The sequence below is a fragment of the Saimiri boliviensis genome, chromosome 19 (genome assembly GCF_048565385.1).
Source record: "Saimiri boliviensis isolate mSaiBol1 chromosome 19, mSaiBol1.pri, whole genome shotgun sequence".
Taxonomy (NCBI): Eukaryota; Metazoa; Chordata; class Mammalia; order Primates; family Cebidae; genus Saimiri; species Saimiri boliviensis.
In genome coordinates, this window is record NC_133467.1 from 20731706 (window position 1) to 20750607 (window position 18902).

An 18902-nucleotide genomic window follows, 5' to 3' on the forward strand; every position below is an offset into this window, starting at 1 on the left:
TATCGTTTTCTAAAACAGTGACAGAAGGAAAACTCCGCCTTCCACACCCACAACCGATTACCATAGTTCTACATAACACGACCTTGCATCGTTCATCTGTCAGTTGTGAATTTTTGTTTTCTACAGCTCTCATTTCTCCAAAAATGTGTTTGAGCCTCTTGGAAAATATGCCTTTAAGCCATTCAAGAACTCAAGGAGCTCAGAGATTATCCTGGAAGCTGTGGCTCTTTTGCTCAATAGTTGTGTTGCTATTTCTTTGTTCCTTCAGTTGGCTAATCTTTATTTTTCTTCAACTAGAGGTAAGGAGGCAACTATACCTAAGGTTGCTATTTACTATAATCCTCTATTTATTTGTTTTTCTAGTTATTATCATTGTCACTCAGTATTGTTAGCAATAGTTGGAAGGGAAAGATGTGTATAAGTAATGTAAATATAATTCTGATATTGTCATGACATGGCTTTTGAGGTTTATCTAAAGGTTTTGAGAACACAGATCTCAGAAAATGCTAAATGTTAGTTGCAGAACTCAGAGAGAATTGGTTAAGTCAATGGACAGGTGCCTGTGGAGTATTTTTTCCCTCTCTGTGCTATAACTCTTGGTGGAATAAAAAAGGTATAAAATATGATGAATGCCAAGAAATGGAGAGTAAGCTATAGTCTTAGTTGTGGAAAAGACATGAAAAAATAATGAAAAATGGGTTTAAGTAAATGACAGGTGGCTTGTGTATCTTTGAGGAGGAAAGTAGCACTGAGCTAGGAGTAAGAAGATCTGAATTCTGGTTCTAGGTCTCCTAATAATCAGCTGCATACATTTGAGAAAGCCATTTAATCTCTCTAGTTTTCAGCTTCTTTATCTAAAAAAATTGTGGTGGGGAATGGATTTATTATGATGTTTCTTCTAGATGTAAAATGCAGTGATCAATAATTTATTTAAGGGAAGTATGAAGAATAAATGCCTAAGACATTCAAAAACAGGGAAAAAATGACTTTAGGTTGAGCTGATCAGGGAAGACTTCGTGAAGTAAGGAGAAAGCAAATGTGTATTTGGGAAGCCCCTGATGCTTGTCAGGAATTTCCCATTGAGATGCAGGCCAAGTTGTGGGCCTAGAGAATGGGATGGTACAGTGGATATGGAGATAAGTTTGGTTCTTTACTAAAAAACATTCCTCACAGTTGACTACACAGCACTGACCAAAAAGCAAATAAGAAATGCTTTATTTATTTAAGGATTTAGCCTATTTCTTGTTAAATTTGAAGATTCTGAGTTTTGTGGAGAATTAAGTGGTTTACATCCATCTGAGAAAAGGTTGAAATATGACTGCAGAAACATTTTTCTTAAGGGAACTGACCAGCAAAGATTTCAAAGATATAGTTCTACCACCTAAGATATTTAAAAGGAATTGAGAAAAGATGAAGGAGGAAGCAGTCCCCTATTGATATTAATTTAGAGTAGGTATAGCTTTGGCCAGTTTTTCCACAGTAGCCCATTAATTTGTATTCTATAACTGTGTACAAGGCTTATGTGCAACAGAGGCATTTCTGATTACCACCCTGCTCTCTCAAGAAATGTATCAAGCAGAAGTGTGAACTTTCTGGGTCAGTGAAGTTTGAGCAGAAAGAAATGAATTGTCAGAAATTCTTAGTGTCTAGATTTCTGAAGAAGAGGAAGGGTGAGAGAATAGCAATAACTTAAATTTGGAAGTGCTTCTTTCTTCTAAAAACTATAAGATTAATTAGCCAGATAACCCTGAAGATCACTGAATATAGGCATCATCAATACCCATATATAACTCAGTAATGCATGCACAGAAGAGGAGGAAAATGCCTTTGCCAAAGGCAGCCAGTGGTTGGCTGCCTTTCTGGCATTATTAGACCTTCTCTTTCCATTTGCAAGCAGTGGTTCTTACAAAGGGAAAGAGAAAGCCTAATAATGCCAGAATCATCTAGGACACCTCTCTTCACAATCAAACTGGATTAGTCCCATGGGTTGAGCTCTGATTCTGGTTTCTCTCTCCTAGAGAACATCCAATTTCTCAATGAAAGGTTCTCCTCCTAAAGATAACCCAGAGTTTGTTTCAAATTTAGGGAAGTATAAAAGGTTTTTAGAATATTGTTCTGACAGGATGCCTGCAGGATTTGTTTCTATGGGAAAAGCCACTGACCTGGCCAACCACGCATGATATTAGCTCCTGCATTTCATTTTCTACTTACTATCACTTCCCTTTTCCTATTGACCACAAACAAGTATCTCTGGAAAAGAGGTCTGAGAGGCTGGCAGATACTGAGTCATTATGATGTGGCCACTTCCACATTCTCACAACACCCATGAACCTTGAAGTTTTATTTTGGTCTCCACTCTAGTTTTTATATACAAAGTCCAACTTTTGAGATTATCTGGATAATACTTTATATATAAAAAAAAGTGTAACACTTCAAAAAGTGTTAGATGGGAAGCTTGGCTCCTTCGGTCATTGTTTTTCCATCTTTTCCTCTCTTCTTTCAGAAGATATTTAACTAAAAGGATAGCTGTGAGTCCAAGGAGTTTGGTCAATCCCTCAGTGAAAAATAACCTCACAGAAGTTATCTCTACGAAACCAAATATTCAGCAAGTCTCCCGCTTCAATACAATGAAGGAAGGAGAAGTTGTACTTGTACTTAAAAGCAGAGCAGATTTTATTTTCAATGATGATTTGATTACGGAAGATTTGATTTGGAGACAGAATGATTTGTTTTGGCCATTTTGAGCCCAACTATGTAAATCTAGCCTTAAATCAAGAGGTTACAAAAGAAACTGATCCTTCTAAGCAAAAATAACTAAGACATATGTGTCTTTATAAGTGGGTATTTACTACTTCCAAACATCAGCAGAATTATAAATAGAAACTTCCCCCACAGAGTGGTCGGGGTGAGAGCTTTGAATCAGACAGGTTGGGTGTGGATCTCATTCTTGCCTTTCCTTGGCTGCATGACCTTGGGCTAGTTACTTAATCTCTCTCATCCTCATTTCATCATCTGCTAAATGAGCAAGCTAATTTTTACAGAGTTGTGGTAAGGATTAATGAGACAGTAGAGTATTTGATACATGGTAGGTTCCAAGTAGATGGTAGTGATAAATACTTGCCCCATTACTATTAATGAGAATATAATGGGCAAAAATTTAACAAGATCATTTAACAATATGATTCTTTGTCTATTTATATTACTCTCTCAATCAAAGACTGTATTTCACAGCCAAATGGATAATTTCAAAGTTAGATGAATTTTCACCAGTGGCAATAATTAGAGAGTATGACAGTGTTGGTCTCTTTGGCCCTCTATAGACATGAAGCAGCCTGCAGTATAGCATCCGGAATTTATGGCTCTGGGAAGTAGTTTGGCCTTAGGTTGTCCATGGCCTTAAGTTTCTCTGAACACATCTTATACGTGCTACTAGACGGTGCAGATACTATCTGTGGCATGCGCTCATTCATATTTAGATTATTACCAAATTGCTTTAGGTGTATAATCATGTCTTTCTAGAAAGATTATAAACCTGTTGAGGTAACAACCAAAAATTACATTTGTTTCTCCTGCTTATAATGCTGTAGGATGTTGGGAATACAGGCACCTAAATTTTAGTTCAATTCTTCACTACAATCACCATCATCACCCAAACAGCTAATATTTATTGAACAGGTCCAGGCAGGAGATCTGGGCAAAGCCCTTCTCAAGAATGACCTCATTTAAATCCAACAACTTCAGCAAGCTAGGTCCTAGTATTTCTCCCATTTTATAGATGAGGAAATTGGGGTTAAGGGAGTCTCTGTCACGTCCCTATCATGGGTTGAACTAAATTGAATTTCAACATCTCCTCTAGGAAACACCAAAATGAGGATGAAATAATTGCAAGAGGCAGGCGCATGGCTCATGCCTGTAATCCCAGCACTTTGGGAGGCTGAGGCTGAGATGGCTTGAGCCCAAGAGTTTGAGACCAGCCTGGGCAACATGGCAAAACCCTGTCTCTACAAAACAATACAAAGAATTAGCTGGGCATGGTGGCATGCATCTGTAGTCCCAGCGACTCAGGGGGCTGATGTGGGAGAATCTCTTGAGTCCAGGAGGATAAGGCTGCAGTCAGCTGAGAGTGCACCACTGCACTCCAGCCTGGGCAGCAGAATGAGACCCTATCTCAAAAAAAAAAAAAAAAAAAAAAAAAGTAAGAACAAAAACAAGTGTAGGGAATCAAAAAATGCATTTCCTAGAATAGTGGCTTTCAGACTTTTTGAATATGCCTCCTTCTTAATAATGTAATTTCAGTATAATTCCCAATATTATATGCTAAATATTATACTATGTACAAGTACCAACAATATGTACACTACAGAGATACACAAAAATATATATTTATAAGGATATGCCAAATAATATGTTTAATGTAGCTCTCACAATGCAAAACCATTTTGCTTTCACCAAAATGTTATATTTTCTATAATAAATATATGATATAAACATTACTAAAATAAGTAAAATATTATTTTAGTAATTTGATAAATGCATTTATTTTATTTTTGAATCTTAGCTTAACACTTTGTGATATAGGAATTTGAAGTTTGTAATGTCAATTTACCTTGTTTCATGATTTTCATTATCATGGCTGAAAAATTACCTACAAACAAACGTAGATTAAAATGGAAGAACACATCTTTGCATACATGTCTCAATTTTCAATCCATCATTCAATGATAGGTGCCTCTCTTTCCTTCCTTACACAACTAAATTCCAAGATCTATAGCTTTAACACCTCCCTTGTATAAATTCACTCACTTGCTTCTCTCTGTTGTCATTGTATTCTAATGACGAAAGCTCAGATATGGAAAACCTCCAATGCTGATTAAATCCAACTGCTCTGTGTCTTTCACTGTTGAATATATCTGAAGAAAAACATAAAACTTGTTGAAAGCTCTTACTTTGAATTCACAGCCACTGCCTTCAAGTGGATTTGCGTGTTGCTTTGGAAACAACCCACATTTCCCAGTCCATTCACTCTCCTCTACTGGATAATTTCACACCTTTAGCTTGTCTTCAAACATCTAATAGCTTCCCCATTCCTACTCTCCACTGATAACCTTGTCTCCACATTCCAAGAGAAAGTAGAAGCAGAGAACAAAGAAGTTCCAATGAGTACCACTCATCTGCATTTGTGTCCAGAAATACTGTTATTCTCTCTTGTCACCATGGATACATTGTCCATGTACCTATCTATGCCATCTATGAACTAAATCTTATCCTCTCTTACCTACTCAGGGACGTTGTCCCAACCGTTCTCTCTTTGCTCTTAGATATTATGCGTCATCCATTTTACAGGAACATTTCCACCAAATGGCAATAGACAAACATGTTGTCATTTATCTCATATTAAAACACAACAACAACAAAAAACTTCTTTGACCTCTCATCCTCATCCAAACTCCACTCATTTTTTTATGCTTTCCCTACAGCAAAATTCCTCCAACTTCTCTTTTCCCATTTACCCTTAAATTTATTCTAACTAAGCTTCTGCCCTCTTCACATCATAGAAACTCCTTTTGTCAAGAACTCCAGTGACCATGCTGCTCAATCTATCAGTCAATTTCCTGTTCTCTTCTTACTTGATCTATCAACAGCATTTGACATTGGTTGATCACTCGTCCTCCATGAAATATTTTCTTTTCGTGGCTTCCAAACATCACACTCTCCTAGTTTCAGACTGAGCTGCTTCTTTCTATTCTCCCTTGCTGGTTCTTTCTCATTCTCTGACCTCTAAACATCACGATGTCCCAGTATTCCTCTCCATCTGTACCTACTGACTTTATGGTCTCATACAATCTCATGCCTAAAGCATAGTCTATGAGCTTAAGGCTCCAAAATTCACATCACCAGAGCCCCTTAAATTTCAGCCTGCTGTATCCAATTGCCTGCTTGACACCCTTGCCTGGATTTAACAATAAGCATCACAAACTTATCATATCCAAAACCAGATTCAGGATTGTTCCCCTCCCCATTTATTCCTCCTAAATCTTATCCATTTTAGTGAATAACAACTTTATCTTTACTATTACTCGGGCCTAAAATATTGGAGTCATCTTTGTCTCTTCTCATTCCCTACCCCATATCCATGTTGGGAACAGAATTCTGTTGCCTCTATTTTCCAACCACGAATCACCATCTCCACTGTTAGCCCCTTGGTCAGAGGCATCATGCTCTCTTGCCCATAGGAATGACTGTAAAAATCTCCTAGCTAGTCTCACTACATTTGCCCTTGCCTCTGTTTAATTTTTTCCTAGCATAGCAGCGAGAGAAATCCTATAAAAGGAAACTGTGCAACATCTTTAAGTTCAAAAAGTCTTTTAAGCACTTTGCCATTAAAAACTTTGAGTGATATAAAAATGTTTGTGGTTATGCCTTAATATACTACAAAGTATTTTTTAGCATTTAGCATTTAACTACTACTATTTGTAAGACTAACCACACACTGATGGCATCTGGTAGCATGTGAACTGCTGTATGTTGCAATAGTCTGAAACTTGGAACTGTTTCTCAGGGTATCTCAGATAGCGTATATGACATGTAGTTATCTGAATATTATACGAGGGTGGCTTCATTAATCTGAGTTGTAAATATTTTTAGGGCTTAATTTATTATTTTAGATAAAAATAAACATAAATAGAAGCTTTATCATTTTCCTTTCACATGCCAATAGATCACTTTGTGCCGTCACTGGGGTGTGGAAATTGCTGTTTTGTTGAAAAACTTTTAGAGTTCAAGAAAGGGGAGGTCCAAGATCAAATAGTTGTCCTGTAGGTATAGCTTAGGTAGTGGAATGACATCTTGACCTTTGCCTAAAAAACCCCAAAGGGAAGCTAGGTAATAAAAGGTAAAGGATGGAGCTAGTCAACTTTATAGGGAGGCTGAGATGACCGAGACATAATGGAGGGAGGGATTTTTTTTATGGCTGTAGAACAGTAGTTTGCTTCCGGAATTCAAAGCTCTAAATAAATCAATCAAAAAAGTTGGTGACACTGTCATCATCCTAATCGATTCCTCTTTTCTTTCCCCAGCAGACTGCTAAAGAGCCCTGTATAGCTAAGTTTGGTGAGTAACCTATCTTGCATGTCTCTGTTCTGCTTTTCTTAGTTTTTGATGCAAGAAGGCAGGTGCCAGTACTCTCAAGAAAACCTGTATTTTCTTTTATTCATTTTTCAGCTACTATATAGAATTACTTATTATGTACTGGGTAGTTGCCCAAGAACTGAGGCTTCCAGAGGTGAACCAGGCAAAACAAGCCCATGCCCTGAAAAAATCTCATACTGAAGGCTGCCTCTCTGGGCAGGAATGCATATCTCTCTTACTGGCCTATGAATCTGAGATCCTGGACTCTACCTTTAATTCTGTGTTTTGATAATCACAAGTTTCAGATTTCTACAACCTTTCCTTAGTCTTTCTCACATTTCACATATAGCTAATGTCCAGTGGAGTATGTGAGAGAGTGCAACTGTTGTTTCTAAACGTACAGAAGAGCAATGAGAGTTGGGAAAGTGGCCACTTCCTCTACTCCTTTCTCTTCTAAGCTTAGCTTCTGAGTCATTTTCCCTTGTAGTCACCTGATATTTGCTTAGAAAACACACTACAGTTTGCAGATACACTGAGCCTTATAATATTTCTTAGAATACCTGCAAAATGTCAAATAAATACATTTTTAAAAGTTGTTTATAGGTTTCAGGCCAAACACACATTTTCAGTTGAGAGCAGACCATTTCTAGAGTTAACTCTGCAACCGCTGTGTTTCTGTATCATTTAAACCAGTAGGTTTCATTGGCTTGTGGGAATTAGACAATTTCCTTTTGCTTGTCTCTTCCTCTGTGTTTTGTTTTTGTTTTGCCGGTAAGTGGAATCCACGGTATGTGCAAAATTCTAACTTGATGTGGTAAAAGTTGAGAAACTCAAGTGATGCTAAGGTGGTCTTTAAGTGACCTCCCTTTCACAGAATTAAATAGGAAAACCAATGACACTTCTTCCTGGTGACCTGCCTATTGCATGTCAAGGAGGAAGAAATTTACAGGGGTCTGAGCTCACTGGTGATACAGGGTGGCTTTGTTGCTCTAGTCATCTCTTTTTTATTCTCCTCCAGAATCCACGTTTAGAGTCTTACACCAGTCATTTATACGAATAAGAACTGAAATAAAAATGTTACCTCTTCCAGGGTGTTTTCTCATCAAGCTTTCTTTTTAATTATGGGACAAAGGCTTTGTACCTTACAACAAAAATTACAGAGAACTGTGCAACAGATAAGCATTCTGGGTGGTAAAACACCTACCTCTTGGGGCCGTGAGATCACACTGCTATGCAAAACCAAGTAATGTTAGATAAACATTTAAATTTCATATGTGCTAATGAAAATGAATGATTAGGTCTTTACCCTTTCTTCACCCTTTGGGGACTGTCCCCCGTATTGCACTAGGGATTCTTAAACAGTCCACCTACTTCTATTTGTAAACTCATAAATTTATCATTAGCTATTTTGGGGGGGTTTAAATAATGAATCCTAAGTAGGTCTTAAATGATGTATACCTACAAACTGAGGAGAAGAGCCATAATTTAGACACAAATCACCTAATTCAGAAACATGGAAGTATCGTTCAAGCAATAAATATTTATGGAACACCTGCCAGGTACCAGAGACTTTTTCAGGTGCTGAAAATACAGGAATGAACAAAATAGAGATAGATTTGTCCTCAAAAATTTTACATTCAAGGTGATACAAGATAGATAACAAACAAACAATTTAATTCATAATACCCCAGCCACTGACACTCTTTATGAAGACAACTCAAGCAAGGTAAAAGAAGAGAGAGATAGAATACTTTTTAATATAGTTTGATTAAGGAAGGCCTCCCTGATAAAGTGATAAACAACCAGAGTCATTTACACAGAAAGTGGATGAAAGGCATGGACTCCAACCCTGGTTATCAAAATTTTGGCTTGTGATTCCTCTCTTTCTCCATTTGTCTTTTCTTCTCCTTTCTTTTTCCCACAAATATTAATTGACAAAAGATGCTGAGTCACTTAACTCACTCTTCTATTCCGAATTCTTTCCCTTAGAGTGCTCCAAGTGAGAAATACCCTTTGGATTTGCAATTTCTCTAAAACAAGGAGTAGATAGGTACTTAAAATATGAAAATTCTTCTTGAAGAGAACTAGATCAGCTAAAGAAATAATATGTATGTGGTAAAGAATTAACTACGATCTGGAAAAGAATGAAATAATGAAATAACTATGCATTCATCTTTTTTTCTTCCCTTGTATATTTCTTATAGGACCTTTACCCTCAAAATGGCAAATGGCACCTTCTGAACCTCCTTGTGTGAATAAGGTGTCTGACTGGAAGCTGGAGATACTTCAGAATGGCTTATATTTAATTTATGGCCAAGTGGCTCCCAATGCAAACTACAATGATGTAGCTCCTTTTGAGGTGCGGTTGTATAAAAACAAAGACATGATACAAAATCTAACAAATAAATCTAACATCCAAAATGTAGGAGGGATTTATGAATTGCATATTGGGGATACCGTAAACTTGATATTCAATTCTGAGCATCAGGTTCTAAAAAATAATACATACTGGGGTATCATTTTACTAGCAAATCCTCAATTCATTTCATAGAGACTTGATTTGATCTCATTCTCTTCAGCACATGCAGAGGTGCCAGTGGGTGGACTGGAGGGAGAAGATTTTTAATTTCTAGAGTTTGTCTGTCTACAAAAATCAACTCAAACAGAACTCCTCTGGATGTGAATTTTCATCTATCCTGCTTACCCGAAAAAGACTCAGAGGAAGAGCCAAAGACTTTTGATTGAATCTACAGAGATACTTCAGTAATCCATGATAAAATGAATATGGATGACAGAGGACGGGTGCTTTGCAAAGAAACTTTGTCTAATTCTTGAATTCATGAGTGGAAAAATAGAGTTCTATTCCCATGGAAGCTTTACTTGGTATGCAAAAAGGATCTGGGGCAGTAGCCTGGCTTTGTTCTTATATTCTTGGGCTGCTCTAATTCATTCTTCTCATACTCCCATCTTCTGACACCTTCCCAATAAAAAGTAGACTGATAGGATGGCCACAGATATGCCTACCAAACCCTACTTCAGATGTGATGTTAGAAGATAAAGAACACTGCGAGAACTATTGGAACAGAGGTACAAGTGACATAAAATGGAATGTATGTTATCTGGAAATTTCCCTTGGTTTTGTCTTACTCAGGATGCAGGGTGCTTTAAAAAGCTTTGTCAAAGGAATCATTCTGAACCTTCATGTAGGGCTTTGTGAGAACTTACTGTTTGAGTGTGTGTCTAAACACTGCTAACTGTAAAGAAAGAGTAACCATTAGTATTCATTAGATTTAACCCCAGAAATGGTATCATTACTACATTATGTCAGGTAATGATTTAGTATTTTTTGCTAGCTTTCCATAGTTTGCAAAGTGAATTCGTGTATCAGGCAGCAATTCTATGAAGTTAATTGGGCAGACATTTAGGGGAAAATTTTAGCAATGAGAATACGGTAGCATAGCATAGCCAACTTGGCTCAACTCATAGGACAAGTGACTACGAGAGGCAATGGGTTTTCCACTACATCACACTGTCTCAGCTTTAGAATTGTTGTTTCTGCTATCATGTTATAAGACTCTAAAATTTAGCAAAGTCACCTTAGCCCAAGGTGAGCAGAGTGAAGCTACAACAGATCTTTCCTTTACCAGCAAAGTTTTTTTTTTTTTTTTTTCCTGCCTGGATCAGGGAGACCCCGGGTGGTGCTCAGGCCTTATCCCAACCAAATTCCCTTCTTCACTTTGCAGAGACCATCTTAGTGAAATGTGCTAACTTCTAAAAATAATAAATAGCACTTAATTCAAAATGTTTGGACTCTTACACACATGTTCTTGTTGAAAAGTATATAATATTATACTGTAAAGAAATTTAAAGTATTTATGGGTATTTGTGAAAAGCTGCATTATGTTAAGTAATATATGTAAAGCTATTTAAAATTTTTTTTGTATTTTATGTAACAAAAATTGCAAAGGAGCATGCTAAGCCTGAGGCTAAGTTGTTTTTAAAAAACATCTGCTGAGTAAGTACAGGGCCAAAGACTTGGAGAGCTTGTTTCTGTTGCATTTGCATATGTTCTCAGGAAATTAAAGTGTGTCTTATATATATTCATGTATATACATGTATAAAATCTTGGTGTTCTTGATTTTTGTTGTGTTACAAGCAATGTATGCTGGAGTGGGCTGGCGCTAGTTCATACGTACATATTATTAAATTTTCAGGAATTTTGCACTCTGATTATTAATTATCGCCACTCTTGAAATTGGCTATGTGGAAGTATTTATACCACATAAATTGGCAAACACTACACATTTTCCTTTTGGACAGCTGGTTCACCAGCACACCACTGTGAAACTCTCCTTAATGACTCCTCTCTGTTCCCACTTCATTTCTGGGACAATCATGGCAGACTAAGGGAGAAAAGAAAATTGTAAGGTTGACATACTGGTGATTTCTCAGGGCAAGCAGAGGTCACTGCAGCTGCAGCTAGAAGGATGACTACCAACCGGTGACCTTTAAATTTTCCTGATGTATAATTTCAGCCTTTGTTTTCATTGTATACTGTTTTCCTGTTTCTCCACATAATAGTCTGCATTTTAAATCTGTAGTAAAACATGCTGGTAAATGGATTGCAGCTAATTTATCTGTGGGTTATCAGACTAGAGTTAGCAATCCGGAGAACACAAAGGTACATCATAGAAATCTTTGCCCGTATTAAACACTGTTTGGCAAGTGTCAGGCAGAAGTGAGAGCTGGATGCAACTGACTTTTCATCATAGCTGTTCCCATTTCTGATGAGTTAGTCAGTGTCACTTTCTGACTTTCACCTACCTCCTTTTCTCCACCCTGCCCACACTCACCATCAAAGCCACTGTCAACCCTTCTCACACTAATTGTTTTGGGCTTCCATTTTGCTGAATCAAACAAGAGCGTGCTATATTATTGTGGATTAAGTCTCTGTTCTGAAGGCGTCAGTTAATGGAAAAGCAATGTAATCTAGTCAACAGACTCCTTAGATGAAGTGTATCGGTACATCTTGAAAACGAAATTCCTGCCTTTGAGTTGTATCCCAATTAGGCAATTTCATTTGGGAGGACATATCTTTACTAGAGAGAAGGAGAAGCAAAAATCTGACTGACTGACAAGTTAACAGTTTAAAGATTTCCATCAGGTAGAAGCTACAAATGATGCTTTGAGACACATTTACTGTTTGATCCAAAAGGACGCATGCCTATTCTAGGGTTTACTTGTAATTCCAGGACAGTTACTCCACTGATTATGACTCTCCCATGAGTCTCCCATCTAAGCATAGGAAATTTGTACACATGCCTTGTCCCTACAAACTAAGAGAGTATGAGCCCACCTCAATGTAGCAAGATTCTCCTGTCTCCAATACCAAGCCGTTGGCTGTTGTTTTCCAGTCATATTTCCTGGGTGGGATCAGACTAGCCCAGTATCAGCTTTAGCTTTATCAGGTGAAGGCAGGCACCAGTTCTTTGTATCTCCTAATTGCAGGAAATATTTTTTAAAGCTGCCTTAGAAATTCCCTTGAAGTCCCCTTAACCAGGCTTCAGGCAAGAAAGTTTCATTGCCCCCAATACGTACTGCAAAAGAAAATGGGTAAGGACACACAGAACAGCCACAGCTCTCTGTTAGTGTTGTCATCAATCCTTCCTTCTCCCTCTTCTGGCCTCATTTTATTTTATTTTTATTTTTTTAATAGAGTCTCACTCTGCTGCCCACGCTGGAGTGCAGTGGCTCAAGGCAGCTTCCTCCTCCTGGGTTCAAGTAATTCTCATGCTTCAGCCTCCCGAGTAGCTGAGACTACAGGTTCCCAACTCCACACCTGACTAATTTATATATTTTTAGTAGAGATGAGGTTTTATCATGTTGGCCAACCTGGTCTTGAATTCCTGACCTCAAGTGATCCACCCACCTTGATCTCCCAAAGTGTTGGGATTACAGGCATGAACCATAGCGCCTGGCCCTCATTTGATCCTTGATCTGGATGAAATGTTTGCAAGTGAGTGGAGGGAGGGGACTTATAAAGGAAATAAAATCATTTTATCTAATTTTTTAAAGCCCACTGTTTCTTGGGAAAAGGAAACTTTTTCCTAGTGCTAAGCTCTAAGCACATTTAATATGCAAGATAGCAAAATGCAGACTCTTCCTTTATCTTATTTGAATCTACTGGTTAGTGATAGCAGTAAACAACTTTAAGGAGTTCAAAACAGTTTATTTGAGCTATCACTCCAAAACACGACACAGAGCAGGAGTGACGAACCCAATTATGTTGTTTGAACAAGTACATCAGAGGGTTTATTTGACCTGCCTTAAAGAACTTAGGTAGTGTTTGAAAATAGGAAAACAAAAATTCAATGAATAGCGTCTGTTAGATTAAACCAACTTCCTTATCTCTTCAAAGGCATAATCACGACGGGAATCTCAGATTTCAGTGTTCAAGGTGATCATTTCCATCCAGCTTTGGTGTTATCCAAGGACACCATCGGAGTGGCATGCCTCTCACAGAGAGCCTGAACAAACAGTCTCAATTAGACTGAGGTATACTGGTTGGTTTTAGTGTCTTAGAATGGAAGACACAGATAGCCATTTTGTCTTCCTTCTCTGCATTTGGATGGTACCTCTTGGCTCACAGGCTAGACTATGAGAGGATTCTGATGACCTAGATTTCCACATCTGACACAGTACCTGGCTCATAGCCCTTATTGTCTGTTGCAAAAAACTGAGTCAAAAATGTATCTGGGTGTTTATCTGAATGTATAAATAGCATTATCGTGTGCATTTTGTATGACAGAGTCCAGGGGGCAAAGCCCTCAGCCTCAATTTTCTCACTGTCTCCTAACCCCTCACTTACTGTTCACAAGTGTTCTCCTCCTTCCTCCACGGAATCTGTTCTCAGAAACATTGTTAATGTAATTAAAGAAAGGAAACTTATAAACTCACTAGCACTAAGGAAAAGTGGCCAATATACTACCTTGTTTTGTGTCACTAAAGCGGGATAAAATCTTGTTGTAAGCTTGCCGAACAAATGTACCAAGAAGCAATTGCCTTTACAATAACCCAAGGCAAACAAAACAAAACAAAACAAAACAACAACAAAAAACTTGTTTAACAATCAGTGACAGAATTTTTCTTTTTTCTTTTTTCCTTCTAATGCTATCTTACCTCTAACCCCCACTCTCAACAGGCCCTGGTGTATGATGCTCCCCTCCCTGTGTCCATGTGTTCTTATTGTTCCACTCCGACTTATGAGTGAGAACATGTGGTGTTTGGTTTTCTGTTTCTGTGTTAGTTTGGTGAGAATGATAGTTTCCAGCTTCATCCATGTCCCTGCCAAGTACATGAACCCATTCTTTTTATGGCTGCATAGTATTCCATGGTATATATGTGCCACATTTTCTTTTTCTTTCTTTTTTTTTTTTTTTTTGAGACGGAGTTTCACTCTTGTTACCCAGGCTGGAGTGCAATGGTGCTATCTCGGCTCACCGCAACCTCCACCTCCTGGGTTCAGGCAATTCTCCTGCCTCAGCCTCCTGAATAGCTGGGATTACAGGCATGAGCCATCATACCCAGCTAATTTTTTGTATTTTTAGTAGAGACAGGGTTTCACCAAGTTGACCAGGATGGTCTCAATCTCTTGACCTCGTGATCCACCTGCCTCAGCCTCCCAAAGTGCTGGGATTACAGGCTTGAGCCACCGTGCCTGGCTGCCACATTTTCTTTATCTAGTCTATCATTTATGGGCATTTGGGTTGGTTCCAAGTTTTTGCTACTGTGAATACTGCTGCAATAAACATGTGCGCATGTGTCTTTATAGCAGAATAATTTATAATCCTTTGGGTATACACCCAGTAATGGGATTGCTGGGTAAAATGGTTCTAGATCCTTGAAGAATTGCCATACTGTCTTCCACAATGTTTGAACAAATTTACACTCCCACCAATAGTATAAAAGAGTTCCTATTTCTCCACATCCTCTCCAGCATCTGTTGTTTCCTGATTTTTTTAATGATTGTTATTCTAACTGATGTGAGATGGTATCTCACTGTGGTTTTAATTTGCACTTCCCTAATGACTAGTGACAATGAGTTTTCTATTTATATGTTTATTGGCTGCATAAATGTCTTCTTTTGAGAAGTGTCTGTTCATATGCTTTACCCACTATTTGATGAGGTTTTTTCTTGGAAATTTGTTTAAGTTTCTTGTAGATTCTGGATATTAGCCCTTTGTCAGATAGACTACAAACATTTTCTCCCATTCTGTACTTTGCCTGTTCACTCTGATGATAGCTTCTTTTTCTGTGCAGAAGCTCTTTAGTTTAATTAGATTCTATTTGTTAATCTCGGCTTTTGTTGCAATTGCTTTTGGTGTTTTAATCATGAAGTCTTTGCCCATGCCTATGTATTGAATGGTATTGCCTACATTTTCTTCTAGGGTTTTTATGGTTTTAGATCTTACATTTAAGTCTCTAATTCATACTGAATTAAATTTTGTATAAGGTGTAAGGAAGGGGTCCAGTTTCAGTTTCCTGTGTATAGCTAGCCAGTTTTCACAACACCATTTATTAAATAGGAAATCCTTTCCCCATTGCTTCTTTTTGTCAGATTTGTCAAAGATCAGATGGTTGTAGATGTGTGGTGTTATTTCTGAGGCCTCTGTTCTGTTCCATTGGTCTATATATCTGTTTTGATAATAGTACCATGCTGTTTTGGTTATTGTACCCTTGTAGCATAGGTTGAAGTCAGGTAGCATGATGCTAAATTAAAAGTTCATGATATGGCTTGGATCTGTGTCCCTACCAAATCTCATGTCAAATTGTAATCCCCAGTGTTGGAGGTGGGGCCTGGTGGGAGGTGATTGGATCATGGAGGGGGATTTCTCATGAATCGTTTAGCACCATCCTCTTGGTGCTGTTTTTGTGATTGTGAATGAGTTCCTCAGAGATCTTGTTGTTTAAAAGTGTGTGGCACTTCCCCTGCCCCTTGCTTGTCGCTTGAGCCATGTGATGTGCCTGCTTCTCCTTCACCTTTCACCATGATTGTAAGTTTCCTGAGGCCTTCCTTGAAGCCAAGCTGATGACAGCATTATGCTTCCTATACGGCCAGAAGAACTGTGAGGCAATTAAACCTCTTTTCTTTATAAATTACCCAGGCTCAGATATTTCTTTATAGCAATGTGAAAACAGCTGAATACAGTTAGAAAGAAGAAAAACAAAGAACGTATGACATGGAATTATCAGAATTTAATGATTATGATGAAAACTATTGGTATTTCTGCTAAGCTTGTAATGATTTCCTTATTGGACTTGCTTATCTATAGGGCTGGGACTCAGCAGTCTCCTTTTCACCATCTGAGCCTACTCTTAGTTAGAGGTGACTTTTGTAGGATTAACTATTCTGAAATGGTCTCTTGGCTGGAAAAGATAAACATTTGGGAGCTATGGGAAAGCCCATCTTCTCTCTGCCAATCCAGTGAGATACAGTTAGAGCTAGTCTGGGTAAAACATAAGGATAAAAGTGATATACAGAGAAGAGCAGAAATAAAAAATGGTGTGATAGTTAACTTGATGTGTCAGCTTGGCTGGACTAAGAGACTCCCAGGTGGCCTGGTAAAACATATCTGTGTGTGTGTCTGTAGGGTGTTTTAGTTGACAGGGAAAGCAAAGACTAGGTTCTGGTTTAGAGATGGTTCTGCATGATATGTAGGCACTGCCTGAAAGTGGACAGCTGCATGTTCCTCTCTGGGACATTGCCCTGGAGGACAATGATGAGGAAAAACTCTGCCACCTGGTTATTCACTTTGCTGGGTCTAGAAATGTCCAGATGTGAGATTATATAGCTATTCATGAAGAGTAGCCCATGGTGTGGCTGGATAGTCAGGGACTTGAAAGCAATGTGATTGGAAAATTGGTGACAAAGAAACTGTGGGGAGGGATATGTGAATAGACCTCTCTCAATGGGCAATGAACATGAATACATTTGTGTCCCTTGTGAATGCTCATCAAAGGATGACCTCCACAGAGGAGGAATCTAATAATCAAGTGAGTAGGATGACCTTTTTTGCATATACCTGTCAACGTCTTTCTTCAGCTACCCCTGTGATCACTCAATGGGCTAGGAACAAAGCGGCTGTGGTGGCAGGGATGGAGGTTATGCCCGGACTCAGCAACATGAACTTCCACTCACTAAGGCTGATTTGGCTACAGCCACAACTGAATGCTCAATATGTCAGCAGCAGAGACCAACACTGAGCCCCTGATACAGCACTGCTCCCCTTAGGTGATCATCTAGTTAGTTAACTGGTAGCAGGTTGATTACATTGGACTGCTTCTTCACGATGGGGACAGCATTTTCCCCTTACTGGAAGAGACACATAATGTTGATACGGATTTGCCTTCCCTGCATGCAATTTCTGCCAGAAACACTGTCTATGGATTTATAGAATGCCTTGTCCACTGTCATAGTATCCACACAGCATTGTTTTCTGATCAAATAACTTACTTCACAAACAATAAAATGTGGCAATGGGACCATGTTCATAGAATTCACTGGTCTTACCATGTTCCCCGCCTTCTTGAATGGCTGTTTGAAAACTCAATTACATTGCCAACTAGGTGGCAATATCTTGTAGGACTGGAGCAAGGTTCTCCAGAAAGCTGTATATGCTGTGAATCAGGATTCATGGGTCCAGGAATCAAAGGGTGGAATGGAAGTGGTATCACTCACCATTAACCCCTAGCGGTCCTCTAGCAAAATTAAGGCATAAAAGTCTCAGTTTCAGAGGAGAAAATGCTCCCACGAAAAGACAATTATGATTCCATTAAACCAGAACTTAAGACTCCCACCTGGTCACTTTGGGTTCCTCATGCCTCTCAGTCAATATGACAGGAAGTGAGTTACAATGTTGGGTGAGGTGACTGATTAGAGTTATGAAGAAAAAAATGAATTACTACTTCACAATAGAGGTAAGAAAGAGGATATCTGGAATACAGAAAGTCCCTCAAGGCATGTCTTAAAATTATGGTGTCTTCTGATTAAGGTCAAAACTATAACTCATGGAGGCAGGTCTCAGTTTGCCCCATTTTTACTCTACCCACTCTCCATAGCAATTTCATCCCTATCGGTGACTTCACCCAGAAGGCTGTTGACTTTTAAATATTCATCCCATTTCATGCAACTCCTGAGTTCCTACTGCATACTAGTAAAGCCCACTTGAATATTCTGCAAACATCTGAAACTGTACCTTTATAAAACTAAACTCATTATCTCATCCATACTAAACTTTCTCCAATTCCTCCTTTCATATTTTCCACCATAAAAACATCACCATCTTCCTCAATATGTCTAAGAAGTTTCTTCCCTTTTCTTTCTCCCTCACTTTCAATCAATCACTATATTGGTTAAGATTCTGACTACAACGAATTGAAACCAACTTAAGCTAGCTGAGTGAGAAAAAAAATTTGTCATAAGGGTACAATAATTCTTGTATAATCCAAGGACAAAAATGTTTGTGGGCCTTGTGCATCAGGACCAGTTCAGTGGAGTTTCTTCGTGTATGTATTAGTTAAGATTATCCAGAGAAATAGAACCAGTAGGAGATAGATAGACAGATAGGTAGATAGATAGATAGGTAGACAGATAGATGATAGATAGATAATAGATAGATAGAAGATAAGAGATAGATATAGAGGTAGATAGAGGGTAGAGTAGATAGATTTAAACAGATACAAGATATAGATAGATAGAAGACAGGGATAGCTAG

At 38.3% G+C, this 18902-nt stretch overlaps 2 protein-coding genes across 7 annotated transcripts in view; one reads left to right on the top strand and one right to left on the bottom strand.

Annotated features, from left to right (window-relative positions):
* The window catches only part of LOC104650944 (uncharacterized), a 413896-nt gene that overhangs the window by 109484 nt on the left and 285510 nt on the right, over nucleotides 1-18902 (bottom strand). The gene's annotated exons all lie outside the window — the stretch shown is intronic.
* On the top strand, nucleotides 47-11352 carry TNFSF18 (TNF superfamily member 18). The gene is made up of 3 exons (XM_003925357.4): nucleotides 47-299; nucleotides 7080-7110; nucleotides 9333-11352. The coding sequence occupies exons 1-3, from the start codon at nucleotides 144-146 to the stop codon at nucleotides 9677-9679; spliced, it is 534 nt and encodes a 177-aa protein (XP_003925406.3). The 5' UTR covers nucleotides 47-143; the 3' UTR covers nucleotides 9680-11352.

Bases quoted from the DNA above. Each gene is read 5' to 3' on its own strand.
- TNFSF18 (XM_003925357.4), top strand. From the start codon at position 144: ATGTGTTTGAGCCTCTTGGAAAATATGCCTTTAAGCCATTCAAGAACT. The intron at 300-7,079 runs GTAAGGAGGCAA...TTTCCCCAGCAG, and splicing joins TTATTTTTCTTCAACTAGAG to ACTGCTAAAGAGCCCTGTAT. The intron at 7,111-9,332 runs GTGAGTAACCTA...TATTTCTTATAG, and splicing joins GCCCTGTATAGCTAAGTTTG to GACCTTTACCCTCAAAATGG.